A 13,532-nucleotide genomic window follows, 5' to 3' on the forward strand; every position below is an offset into this window, starting at 1 on the left:
CCTCGTCACCAAGCCCTGGTCCAGCCTGTTTAACTCCATTCTCTGCCCAAATTTTAGCTAAGCAACACCTTCCTTTTCAAGTCCTCACGGAAAAGCACCTTCATTAAACACAAGCTGAACTTGAAGAAAACAGAGGCCTGTAGCTGAAGGTAAATGGATCAGTTTATTGTAATTTGAAAATTCAAGATTATATTTGATGGTAATGAAACTGGCTGAGTTTTATTGATAAGATTTAGTATCTGTACAATAAAATTTTAATGACATTAAGACTCGAGTAGCTATTAGTTAAGAAGGGGGAAATGTTCCTTTGTCAAACTGAAGATAATTGTTATACTGGAACAATGGAGCAATGTGAACAGAAAGTAAAGCAACTTGGTAAAGGGTGACAGTTTAGCAGTAAAAGAAGTGAAGCTGTCAAGTTCTGAGTAAAATTGTTCAAACTAGTTTGTCCAAAAAGTCTTCTGTTTAAAATCTAAATTTTAAGACTCGTAACAAGAATTTACTGACTGTTGATGAGCAGCTGGCTAAAATAAACTTGTCACCTGAACCTCTAGGATGAAAGTGAACTTTCAAAAAAGCTCAACCATCTCAAACCCTATTTATAGGAAAAATTGTATGAAAAAAGCATTTAATGTCTGTCCAAAATTCAGTTTTTATTAATATAAAATTTGTGACTATGCCATCAAACATTTCTTCATATGGGGTAAGGATATTTATGACAAGCTTAAGATGTGATTGTCTTCCTTAAATTAAACAAAAAAAAAACCAACATATTTTTACCTGCAATAATTAAGACAGCGATGAAATGAACTTAATACCCCCAAAATTTATGGGGGTATTAAAGTACAGAGATAAGAGCTTTATATTTACCCTGAAACTGAAAAAAATTTATAAAGCTAAACTGACAGGATTTGAAAAAGTTTTCACTTCAAATTAACATAATTTAAATTAGGTATTTGATGTTTTTGAATCTTTAAACACTATCTTAAAGTGTTTGCGATCTGCCTCAAACAATTAAAACTGTCCACACTGAGTCTTGTAACAAATGATTTATGGATGGGGACATTGTGTATTTTTTTATAAAATTGCAAAACCTCTGCTTTATATTTTCAGGTTTATTTTAGTGGTGAGGGGTGGAGAATGTAATTATTGAAATAATTATGAAACAGTTACAAAAAAATTAACACTTTTAATGTCGTTGACTTAAGCTTTCAGAAAGCTGTCAAATTTCCAACCTTTCTCTTTAGAATCAAGAACCAATAGCAGCAGTTCCACTGTTTGGAACTAAGATTAGTTTTAAGGTTGAGTTGATCTGTTAGTAAGTTCTGGTTGTAAAATGGAAAAACGGCAAATAATGCTATTTTAAAACAGTGCCATATGTTTAATAGACAGAACCACATTTACAGAGGTCAACTCTTGTATGGGAAAAGTCTGACATCACAGCAATGTGAATTAAATTCTGTTTTTTATTGCACAAATTAACAAATATCTCAAGAAAATGTCTCAATGCATACAGACAGATTCAAATCCCAGTTATCAAACAATTCCGTCCAATTCAACGTTTTGTTTCATTTATTGCACATTTTTGTACTTTTATCTGGGCTTTTATCCAAGTTCTCAAGAAAACAAAAAACTCCCCGCAGTAATGGGGAGTTTTTAAACTCTCCCCATCATGATGCCACAATTGGTGTCACTGCATTTCACCTTGCAACTGGTGTCAAGGTGAAATGCATTTTTGGTCTGCATGTTTGGTCTGCTGGTTTTACCACTCCATATAATGCCCACACAATGGCTGCTGGAAAAGACAAGTGTTTCTTCTGATTCTGGGTCTGACTCAGAATCAAAGATGTACAATTGTAGAACAACGCATCTGTTTGCAACCATTCTCACATGTATGAATGAATGCTTTAAAAAAGTAATAAACGTGTTGTTTATTACATTCATAACATTTAAACCAACAACTTGTTTAAAATAAATCATATGTCCCTTTTTAAAATGTTTCCATTTCCTAAATTATTCATAAAAACCATGTAAGCTTTGACATGGCACACATCACACACTCTGGATTGCACATCGTAGTCATCTTAGTGAGAGCAGTGATCATTCCTCTCAGCCTTTGTCATTGCTCTCAGCCTAATCAGAACAGCTTCCATCATCTCTTTCATTTTCTTGAAGATCCAGTAACAGCCTAATTCACTCTGTCTTCACACCGACATTAAACAGCAGTTTGTTTTAGATGGACTCTTTATCCTGGGGTGGCTTACACTGCCTTCATGTTTTTGTAATACCCGAGTTTTAAGACAATTATCCATCGTTTGTTGTTGAAAAGTAAATGGTTTGTTGCCGTCCATCAGACTCCATGTCTTACTGAGGAGCTGAGATGCTGCATAGACTCAAACTGGGTGTCCTGCTGCAGTGGCTGATTCTCTTCCTGTTAACTCCGGCCTACAAAGCCTCGTCCCTGGGCCTCACAGTGCATGTTGTGCCTCTCGAGGAGAATGGAGGGAAAACGGTAGGCAAAATATTCCTCTCTTCTAAAAGGACTTTTAAAGGGACTGTCTTTCAGCAGGACTTACCTCTAAAACTGAGCACTGATATTTAGGATATATATCCATATGCTAAAATTCAAGTTTGATGCCAAAACATGTCATTTATGTTGTAGTTTTGTTTTTATATAAGTTGTATTTTAATTTGCTCTCCAGAAAGGAAAGTATTCCTGTAAAAATGATGTATTTCTCATTTTAAGACTATTAAGAAAGTTAATCTGAAAGAACTATGCATTATAATTTATAATTTTGTCCTTATTCCTATTGCAGGTTCGGGCTCATTTTAGCGTCATTACTCCCTCTCCTTGTCCTGATTTGTTAGCAGTCTGTGCAGCAGGAGAGGACTGTCAGGCCCACCGCACCGCTCTACCTTTCAGCTACACCAAACCCAGCCCCGCATGGTGTGTCCGCCAGTGGCAAAAAACCATACCTAGCAATTACAATGCTTTTCTCAAATTAGGGTATGAAATCTAAATTTTTCACTCCCAAATTGTAAACATGCATAAACTAGGACTCCCAAAATGTTTTCTATGTTCTTCAAAATGTATAATACTGAAAATACACACAGACTTTGAACTTGTTAGTTTTTTTTCATTACCACTTTTTAAAGCACTCGGAATACATACTGTATCTTCAATTGGTAATGTACTTCTTAAAAGTCAAAATCCAAAATACACTCAGTTTCATTTCTTCTGGACATCCTTTATCTGACTTTTTCTTCCTCTGTTTTCATTAATTCCAGATGGGTTTTTATTTATCTGTTGAAGTAATTCAAGTAAAAAAATAAATAAAATACTTTTTCTTAAGCTCTTTTATTATTTTCTTTAGATTCCAGACAGAGTTTTACGTCTCAATAAATGCAGACCCAAAGATTCGGGCAAATAATGGAAAACTCAACAGGCCTCCTTTTGTGGCTCTCCCTCCTCCACTGAGGTAACACACTCATCTACTACTAACAACTTCTTCACAGTGACCAAAATTTACTGTAAACTACATTAAATTAAGCTCTGTATAGCTCAACAATTTAGGGGACCAGAAAAAGGCCACACGTCAAAGGTTTATAGTTCTCAGTTATTCATCTACATTGGAATGCTGCCACTAAAGTTGAAAACACCTGTTTCTAATCTGGAAGTTGTTTACTTCATCACTGACATTGGACCTCAATTTCAGTTAAAAGTTACCTGAAAAGTCAATCTCAAATTAAAAGTTACAAAATGGCTTTGTTATATTTTTTAAAGTCTGAATCTATATCTAAATTAATCTTTCTGCTGCCTGTACATTCTCAACAATTGATCTGCTTAGAGACTGAATTATTACTTGTCACTGACACTGATTTTATTACGACTATGTTGTTGGATCAGGGCCAGTGTGAACTGTCCCGTTGACTTCCACATCTCAACAAAGGATCTGGATGGGGACAAAGTCCGGTGCCGCTTTGCTCGTGCCGACACTGGAGAGTGCCGGGACTGTTTACCTCACAGTTTCCTGGAACTGGATGAGGTGAATATTCTGGGTTTCATAAACTGAAAAATGTTTATCATATTTTCAAGTAGGACACCAGTTCTAAAATTGTTCAACATTAGATCATCATCATCAATGTAAAAATTTCAAAAAATATGAAGTTCTACATACTACAGTGACAAAAAGCATCTTAAAGATGAAAACATTGAAAACAGTTGATGACTGTCCCTTCTACAAACTCTTAACTTATCAAGTGGACATATGTTTCCAAGCTAAACTACTACTCATGTAGTAGATTAGTAGCAATCTAATCTAGATTAGATTAGATTAGTACTAACCTAATCTACTACTGCTAGATTAGTACTAATAAATAAAAATAAATAAATCAGTACTAATAAATTAAAAATTAGTAGTAATAAATAAACTTAGGATTTAAATAACTATGTTTTTCCCATTATTCTGGTAAGTTGCAGCTTTTTGGTTACATATCCTGTTACTAAATGTTCATCTTCGCCTTCCAACCAATCAGATTATCAACTGCGTAGCTCCAAATGACTGTTTTCACAGACTAAATTGAGAAGTTCTCACCACAATTTGTTTATGTGTTCATTTCTTCATCTCACTGCTAAGCTGAGTTGTGTAAAAGTTTCCAGGAAGAAACACGTTAAGAAATCATGAAGCACCAGCTATGTGCCAAAGCAAATTTTTGTCATGTGACAAATAAATATTTGTGCAGTAAAATAAGGTTCTGATTGCACACTTAGTTCTTTCAGTTGATACGTAAACATCTTTGATCTATGAGATTTTTTGAGAATTCAAGTAACTTGCTTGTGGATTTTTATGTTGTAAACTTCTAACCTGACTTTCTACAGAACGTTTGTCTTGTTCATCAATACTCTGTCATACTCTACAAACTACTTGGTGAAACTTGTTTTTAACAGGCGAGCTGCACTCTGACATTCACTGGAAAAGCAGCTGCAGGACAATACTTCATCTACTTAATGGCTGAGGACCTGATTCCCTCGCCTCCAACGAGACAGCTTTTGAACAATTCTCCCCTCAGCTTTGTTCCTGTGCACCTCTCTCTCACTGGTGAGTCTGTTCCTCACATGCAGCTATATAAAAAAACAAAGTAATCCTCGTTCAGCTCCAATTACACTTCAGGTAAAAACATCTGATCCTCAGTATTGAGCAATCCTCCTATTACCAACTACAAATTATAGAATACTAAGTCATAAAAATATTCTGAATATTGAAATGAATATTTCTTATGATTAAACAAATTAACTTGGCGTAGGAAAATACAATAAGCGTAATACTTTTGTTCCCAGCACAAAAGTATGCAGCAGTCATCTCTGTGCTTCACAATGAAGAATTTTTTTCAGAATAATAATGTACATTAAATATATTGATCAGAGATTTTCTTCTCTGTTCTACTGCTGTGTCTCATCTTTCTGTCTTTACTTCTTCAATCTGAACCTTGATCTCAGCAATCAACAATGGATACATTCCTTGACTCTTTATACATTCAGATGCATTTCCTCTTTTGTGGTCACCTGTGATACTAGCTGAGGAAAAAACTAATTTGCAAACATAACTATAATGCAAAGATTAATCTTTTACTCCAGCAATAACATCAAATCTATTTCAGTATATATTTAAATAAACAACAAATAATTTCTTTTGTTAATGCCTGATGTTAATCTTATCACATATCAAAGGTATGCAACTTTATTTTTTATTGAATTTATTTTGCAGGAACAATGAAGCATTGCTTCAAAAATCTGTAAGGATATCATCAACTATATCTTTGTCTGTATCAGTTTCTTAGATAAAAACTTGGTTAAAAACATATGATAATGAATGTGATCAAATTTAAAAGGAGGAATATTACCAGGATAGCTTATTTTTAGATCTTTCTTTTTAAGTAGATTAATGTCTTAATTTCATCCAGAAATTGCAATATTTGAAGTTTTTTAATGCATTTGTCCTGTCCCTCAGTGGAGGAGTCGGCTTCAGGCTGCAGTTATAACCCCCTGGTCCTTGATGGGACCCCAGAGAGAGACTCTGTGCAGTTCGTCCTGCCTTTTCAGGAGGTGAAATTCAATGCTAACTACAAGTCTGACCAGGAGAGGTGCGTCATCAAAATGCCTTTAATATTTTCTTCCCGTAAAAGTGTTTGGAGTGTGATGTTGTTTACCTAAGACATAACAGGCGCTTACCCAACAGCCGGGAAAGATACGTTGTTGTGTTATCGTCACTGATGCAGCTTGTTTGATTTTTTTTTTTATGTAGAAATTGTAGCATTATTTAACCTGAAAATTCCTGCTGTTTAAGTATTTAAAACTTACCCAATCTTTTTAAAACGTATAAGATCTCAACTGTACAGCAAGAAATGAACAGCCCTAAATGTTTGATTAATGTTTCACTAAGTGTTAATGGATGCACAGTCCTTCATACATACTGTAGCTTTTTAAATAAAGTATTTCCTTATCTCGTTTATAACTAAAAAACTCCCCATATTTTACCTTTAGAGCTCTCACATTATGATTCTCAGAAACCTGTTGAATCAAAAGACCTGACATGGCTTTCTTTGTTGTGTTGCATATGTGGGGCTCAGTCGTCACAGAAATAATACTCATAAACTTACTGTGCCTCAACTGAATTACATATGTTGATATAGACATTGAGTTTATCTTTGAATAACAACCACTTGTTATACTGTTGAGATTTTATTTTAATATTTTGAATATAAAACCTTTTTATGTCTGCATTGAGTGAATAATACCAACTGATTATCTCATGTGTTTGTTAACAATTTAAAGCTTATAATAAAAAGGCTGCTGGTCTGGTAGAGTTTTGCCAGAAGCCCAGGGAACATTGTTTTTGCTCTCTTGCAGTGTTTTGGAGATAGCGGTGGTCGGCCCCCCTGACCTGTACAGAGTTGGCTTTGCATCCATCAGCAACCTGGCGAAACTAACTATGGCCTGGATCCGCTCTGAAAACAACCTGACCCAGCTTTTGCCTGTCTGCTTTGTTGCAAACACCAAGAGGTTTGTTATTAACATGTAAAATCCACAATTATTAACAATTGGAACAGTGTTTGATCTTGTAAATTTTGCTATCAATTTAAAGGTTTGTTAAGTTGATAGCAATTATTTTACTTTCTACAAAGTTAAAACAAAGCTGTAAAAGTTTAGTATTTATTTGTAGTATTTTTTTTTCTTGATGTCATCTTCTTCAGGCTAAATTCCCTTTTCCCTTTCCATACAGATATTTATATTTTCTAAAAAATATTTCTTATGTAAATTGTTATGGAACTCTTGTTACTCTAGTAGTACATTTAGCCAAATATAGACCAAAATATTTGCATACTGTAAAATGATCTCATTTGTTCTACTTCTCTTTCCAGTTTTCAGTCACAGCTGCGATGCACGTGGCTGTACCAAAGTAAGACTCAAACAAGAATAATGATGTTTATCAGGTTTAGTAGGCCTCTCCAGCATGGTTTCATTTGTACAGACTACTAAAATATGTTTGTTTGTTTGTTTGTTTGTTTGTTTGTTTCAGGGGAAATGAGGACTCTGCCTGATGGAACTGGTTAAGTTACTGTAACATTTTGTTAAATTCCAGTATTGTGTGTGTGTGTGAGATGAATGTTAATTGTGTCTGTGACAATGTTAAACTAATGAACAATCTGCTGGTGGTATTTCCTTGTAGAGCTGATGTGTAATCAGACAGAGATGTTTCTGCTGCTTCCTGTCAGCTCCCTCACCAACGTCAACCTGGATGAATTACAGCTCAACAGCCCCACCTGTCCTGTCACCCACAACAGCACACACTTGACTGCACACATACCATTAGGTGGCTGTGGGACAACGGCTGTGGTAAAATGTCTTTTTTCTTGTTGTATATTTTCAAAACCTTTTCAAATAACAAACAGCAAGGCATATCTTTGCTATAAATCTACAAATTTGCAGAGTATGCTTATAGAGTCTTAGACTGGCCAAAGTTGGCATACAGACAGGCTGAAACACAAAAAAATATATAAAATTTACATATAAGCATATTTTTAATTCATAGGGTTTTAAAAACTGCAGTACGTAAATTTTACAAAAATATTTCTTACAATTCAGATTCCCTGAAGTTAGATTAGTGAGGGTTTTGAAATTGGTTCAAAGGAAGACAATGAGCACGCAAAATCTTTTTATTGAACAACCAGAAACTATATAAAAAAGTAAGTTTTTCAAAAATTTTGATTTGATTGATTATGCATGTTAGCTAAAAGGAAGAAAATAAATACTTAAAGATTTGATTTCAGACCTAATATACATTTGGGTTTGTAGTGTAAAGTTCAAATGTGGATAATTCAAGAGATAAATGACAAAATGTGCATGTGTTTGTGCATTAAAAGCCAACAGACTATTTATAATATCTGAAAAGTAAAATATTTGGAAACAGAGATATGCAATACCAGCAGAAAGGTTTTGTTAAATAAGTTAAAATTGAGCATATTGTAGTGCAGAAAACTGGCATGAGTTTCTTGGTAGGAGTGATGGTTATAGATTTTAAATGAAAACTTCTGCAGAATCTGATGATACTTTTATTTTTTAGTCTGTGAGAAAGAAACAACGTCTCTGATTTAATGAATGTTTAGCTCTTAACAGTCTAAGTACATATTTTTTTTCTTACCCAAATGCAGTCATAGAGAAAACTTTTTGTCACGTCACTTTGGATACCAAAATTTTCAGCGCCAATAAAATGTTATATATTGTTTGTTTTCAGCACTCTGGCACAGAATTAGTTTATACCAACACCTTGAAAAGTGTGCATCACACCATGATCAGCCGCCGGCCCTCGCTCATCCTCCCTCTGGCCTGCCGGATCCCAGGAGTGCAGGTCAAAGGGCCGCGGTATGCTGTCAGTATGCCAACAGAGAGGGAGACTTTTGGCGAGGTTTTGGTCTGGTTAGAGTTTCACCTTCCAGGACAAGGGCCTTTGGCACGACTCACATCCACTCCCAGGTTTCGTTCCAATATCTTATCATCTTCAAGATTTCGTCGAGAGACAGGTTCAGGAAGCAGCACCTCCAATAGCAGCACTCAAGCTGGTGTCCAGCGTGACGAAATGGTCAAGCAGTTGGACCTGTATGTGATGTCTAACTGCAGTGTTGATCGAGCTGAGATGATAGTGACAAACTGTATGGAATCTGAGACGGAGGACTTTACAGACAGCCATCCTATCATGGAAAAAGGGTAATATGTTTTATTATTACGTTTGTACAGTGTAATTTATTGTTCTTCTTCTTATTATTATTATCCTAATTATTTACATCCCACTAAAATTTGACATATATTGAATGATATATCCTAAGTAGAAGGAAATATTAAAACAAATCTTTTGGTTTCAATTTCTGTATCAGGTGCATAATGTCCAACAACACACTGGAGATTATTACAGAACAAAAGACCTTCAAGATTTATCGTCTGGATATAAACAAAATGGCAGTCTCTGGAACAAAGGTCTGGAATCCCATTCAACATTTACGTCACATCTTATGCTTTTTTTCTGCCCATTTCAAGTCTTTGAGGTTTTTTAAAATTTTATTTGCAGTTAGATGATGTGAATTAAATACTGGTTGGTCCATCACTTTGGATTAAACTGGAACATTTCTGTGGCTTTAGAGTTCAGTTAATTACTTTCCGAACTTCAATAAATTTTATTCGAAGTTTTATGTTGTAGACATGCATAAAGCAGTTGATAGTTGGGAAATGAGTGGAAAAAGGACAAATGGTTTTTATTTATTTATTTTTTACAAACAGAAAGTGACAATGTACTTTCTTTACTTTGATTTCCCAAAATTAAACCCAGTGCAGCCAAGTTCTTTCAGATGTATTTAATAATTAAAGAAGAAACTTAAAGAATTTTCCAAGTTTTGAGCATGAAGCTGCTGTTCATTTTATTATAGGAATTTATCTTATTTTTGATAATTTAGGTGTACCAGATTAGAATAACAAGAAAAGAAATGATGCTATACAATAAGGACAAAATTAAAACATACGTAATACTGTAGTTACCATCTGACAACAGAAAGAGTAAAAGAAAACAGCAAACACTGAACTGTCTATTGAAGTACTGAATCAGAGTGGCATAAACCCAGAGCTCTGTTGATCAGACAGAAATACTAGCCCACCTGATAAAATCATAGAAAACTCTTTATTTCCATAAAAAAATTACCATAATAAAAACTTGTCTCACTTGTAATCTTTTAAAAAGAACAAACACAAAATCTCAACAAGGTTTGATCAATATATTTTATTGATGTGCAGAACTTTGATGCGAAAAATGAAAACACGAGTAAAAGAAGCCATAAGAAGACGGCCACAGCAAAAATCTGAAAAAAACTGAGCTCTAGAACTTTTTTTCTTTGCAAAGGTTTATATTTCTAGACATGTAAAGCTGGCATATTTGGTTTGATAAAGTATTGACTCAGAAGGACTAAATGTAAATGCATACTTTTGTTATATTTATTGGTAAAAATCCATGTCCTTTTCTTTACACTGCATATTTCGGCTGTGCTTGGTGTTGATCTACCACATGAAATCCTAGCCAAATATATTGATACGCAAATTTTTTTTCCTTGTCTGCATGTTCTAAAAGAAACATTTTTTCTATTTGATCTTACTGTTAATTGCAGCTTTTTGTACTTCCAGATGTATATTGAATGCAAAATCAACCTGTGCATTGCCACCTTGCACTCTGATACATGCCCCGATCTGTGTAGCAACTCAAGCAGTTCTAGCATGCTGGTTCGCAGCGTATTCACTAGCACATACTCTGTCCGCTCTGGGCCTGTGAGTCTCTTGGTCGCTGATTTTATGAACAGAAATACCACTGCAACCGATCTTCCTCCAAGTAATGCTAGCCCAACTACTGGGCTAACCTCCTCCCAACAAGCTACTACGCCAGGAAGTACTCTGCCAGCTTCTCAAATTCCCAATGTAATCAGTACAAATACTACTGCATCTCAAGGTAAGAGATCAGCTTCAACGCTTCAGTTGATTAATACTAGACAATTTATGCAATATTTGTCATATTAGTGTCTCACACTTACAAATTACTACAAAAAAATCAGAAGCTATTGCATTTTTCTAACATTGCTGTGGCAGTTTAAAAAAACCTACTGTTATACCAAAATATATTCATAACCCTGGCAGACCCTGTTTTTAGTTAATCTTTTTATTTTACCAACATTTCTTCTGATTGGAAGTAAAATAGTTTTTCTTGATTGATCCAGCCATCAGTTTTTCTGTACTGTGTTTTAACAGGAAATTCTGTATTCTGTCAATGTTTTTAAGATGATAGTATGCTGATTTAGTGACAGACTCCATGTGGCTGCCAAAATTTAGATCAAAGATCTAAAACTACATCAAAGATCTTTGGGTTGTGGTCTTTAGCCCCACTCAGTCTTGTAGAGCACTGACCTTATTCATAATTTTTTAGACAAAATATGAACATTTTTGTCATATCTCCAATAATCTGGAGGGAAAAAAAACATATATTTAATTACTGTTTGAGAGATACTTCTGATAGGAAATATTGTTTCCTATCAGAAACAATATTTTCAAGCGACTGAGTCAGAATAATTTAAGAGCAAAATCAACCAGGGGTATGGATAGTATTGTGTTAAGTTACCATTTAGATTTATAACATAAATCTAACGCTGGATCCAACTCTTGTCATTTTTCCATGTGTAGCTCCAGAAGTGGCCACATCCAGGATAACTGGTGTGATCCTAATGACTATCGCCATGTTTCTCCAAATGACCATCCTTCAATAAAAAAGCTGCTGGACAAAGACCTGTCAGACAACGAAGCACAGCATGTTTTTGTTACGGAACTTTGGGAGATAAAAAAAACTGCTCCAGATTAACCTGACAATAGAGGCATAGCTAAACTATTTAGTTATTCATCTTTCCCTATCTATCTTTAAAGTGTAATGTAAAATGCTTTTTTTAATTATTTTACTTACTTCACAAAATTTGTTAAACTTATCTGATTGAAACACATTGTTCATCAGATAAATTTCAATATAACACTGGCAATGTTAAGAAAGCCAAATAATTACCTAAAGCCAAATGAACTGTGTTTTCAGCTGTGCAGATAAAAACATTTTGTTCTTTGTCTCTCCTGTGATTTTTTTCCCCCAACATATTTTACAAATGTGATCATTATATTTTAGAGACTATTTGTTTTCCAGTTTTTGTCTTACACATTATAATACAAGTGTGCATACATACTCACTTTCCTTGAAAAAATATTTTTCTTATATTATAAATCATTTACATGGTATTGCTATATGTTGTTGATAAATACTTCTACAAACACTGAAAAACATTAATGTTGACTATAAAGCTGTTTTAGCATGAATGAAAAGTAAAACGCTACAATGAATGCAAAATTGAATGCACTGATATTTAGGCAAATGCTTTTTTTTCTAATTAAAAGCAACTTAAAATGAAGAAATCATAATTTTAACATATTTTGTAATGCATTATTGCCATATTATTTTATACAGTGTTGTGAAAAAGTGTCCTTTTACAGATATACTTTGTTTTGTCACTTTTTGTCAAAAGTTTCAGATTATTGACCTTAATAAAGGCCTGTAAAGTCTGTAGTGCACTAGATGTTTTTCTGGGTACTTTGGACAAAGACAACCTTACGAAATGAAAAAAGCAGTTTGGAATAATTATTGTTGATCTTATCATTGTATCATATTGCAAATGGATTTAAGTCTTGACTTTTGTTAGGCCGTTCTAATTCAAGTTTTACTTAAGTTTAAGGCCATGTTCATTATTCGTCAAATAAAAAAAAGTAGACAGGACATAAACGTGATCGGTGTGAGAATCCCAAGGCCAAAATCCCTGTGACAAAAAAAGAGGTCTGTCTCACTTTTATCAAAAAAGCAAAAAAACCTCTTAATGATCTCAGACCTTAGAGAAAATAAAGATCTGTCTTGCGTCGTTAGTCTATACTGTAGACTAACGAGACAAAAATAGTACTTTTTGTAACATGTGCACGCTGTTACACTTGGTCTAATAAAACATGCAGCATTTCTGAAAGGGAATTACCATCACAAAAATCTCATGGAGCGCTTCCAGCAACTAGCCCTTCTGCATTAACCATCAATGCACTTTTGGGGTATAAAGTTGGCCACTATTTGGAAGATTCACTACTGCTCAATATTTTGTCCGTTCGTATGTTTTAGATGTTTTCTATTGTCTTGATTTTGTCTTCTCTTTTCGCCCAAAATACTGCTAAATAATGTTTTTTACATCAACTCATGCAATATTTACAAGTATCAGAGGTGCGAAGGATGAGTGGAGTGCCTTTTGCACCTCTACTGCCACATGCACATTGGGAACTGATCCGTCCTTGTCTGCATGAAAATCTATTTGACAGTTATCCTCGCACTTTACGCGCTTATAACCTTATTTTGATGCCTTTAGCGAGATTGTTGCTCACT

At 34.5% G+C, this 13,532-nt stretch overlaps 1 protein-coding gene across 1 annotated transcript; it reads left to right on the forward strand.

Annotated features, from left to right (window-relative positions):
- Nucleotides 1-48: 48 nt before the first annotated feature.
- Nucleotides 49-13,496, forward strand: LOC122846002. The gene is made up of 15 exons (XM_044142644.1): nucleotides 49-149; nucleotides 2,355-2,512; nucleotides 2,817-3,007; nucleotides 3,375-3,479; nucleotides 3,908-4,046; nucleotides 4,949-5,099; nucleotides 6,009-6,141; nucleotides 6,908-7,060; nucleotides 7,420-7,457; nucleotides 7,578-7,607; nucleotides 7,728-7,894; nucleotides 8,793-9,262; nucleotides 9,430-9,529; nucleotides 10,721-11,039; nucleotides 11,765-13,496. Exons 2-15 carry the CDS (start codon nucleotides 2,381-2,383, stop codon nucleotides 11,845-11,847), a joined length of 2,211 nt encoding a protein of 736 aa, XP_043998579.1. The 5' UTR covers nucleotides 49-149; nucleotides 2,355-2,380; the 3' UTR covers nucleotides 11,848-13,496.
- Nucleotides 13,497-13,532: the final 36 nt, after the last annotated feature.

Source organism: Gambusia affinis, linkage group LG02 (assembly GCF_019740435.1).
Source record: "Gambusia affinis linkage group LG02, SWU_Gaff_1.0, whole genome shotgun sequence".
Classification (NCBI taxonomy): Eukaryota; Metazoa; Chordata; class Actinopteri; order Cyprinodontiformes; family Poeciliidae; genus Gambusia; species Gambusia affinis.

Excerpts from the sequence above, each read along its gene's own strand:
- LOC122846002 (XM_044142644.1), top strand. The coding sequence starts at position 2,381 with ATGCTGCATAGACTCAAACTGGGTGTCCTGCTGCAGTGGCTGATTCTC. Across the intron at positions 7,608-7,727 it reads GACTCTGCCTGATGGAACTG|AGCTGATGTGTAATCAGACA; the intron begins GTTAAGTTACTG and ends ATTTCCTTGTAG. Across the intron at positions 9,263-9,429 it reads CATCCTATCATGGAAAAAGG|GTGCATAATGTCCAACAACA; the intron begins GTAATATGTTTT and ends TTTCTGTATCAG.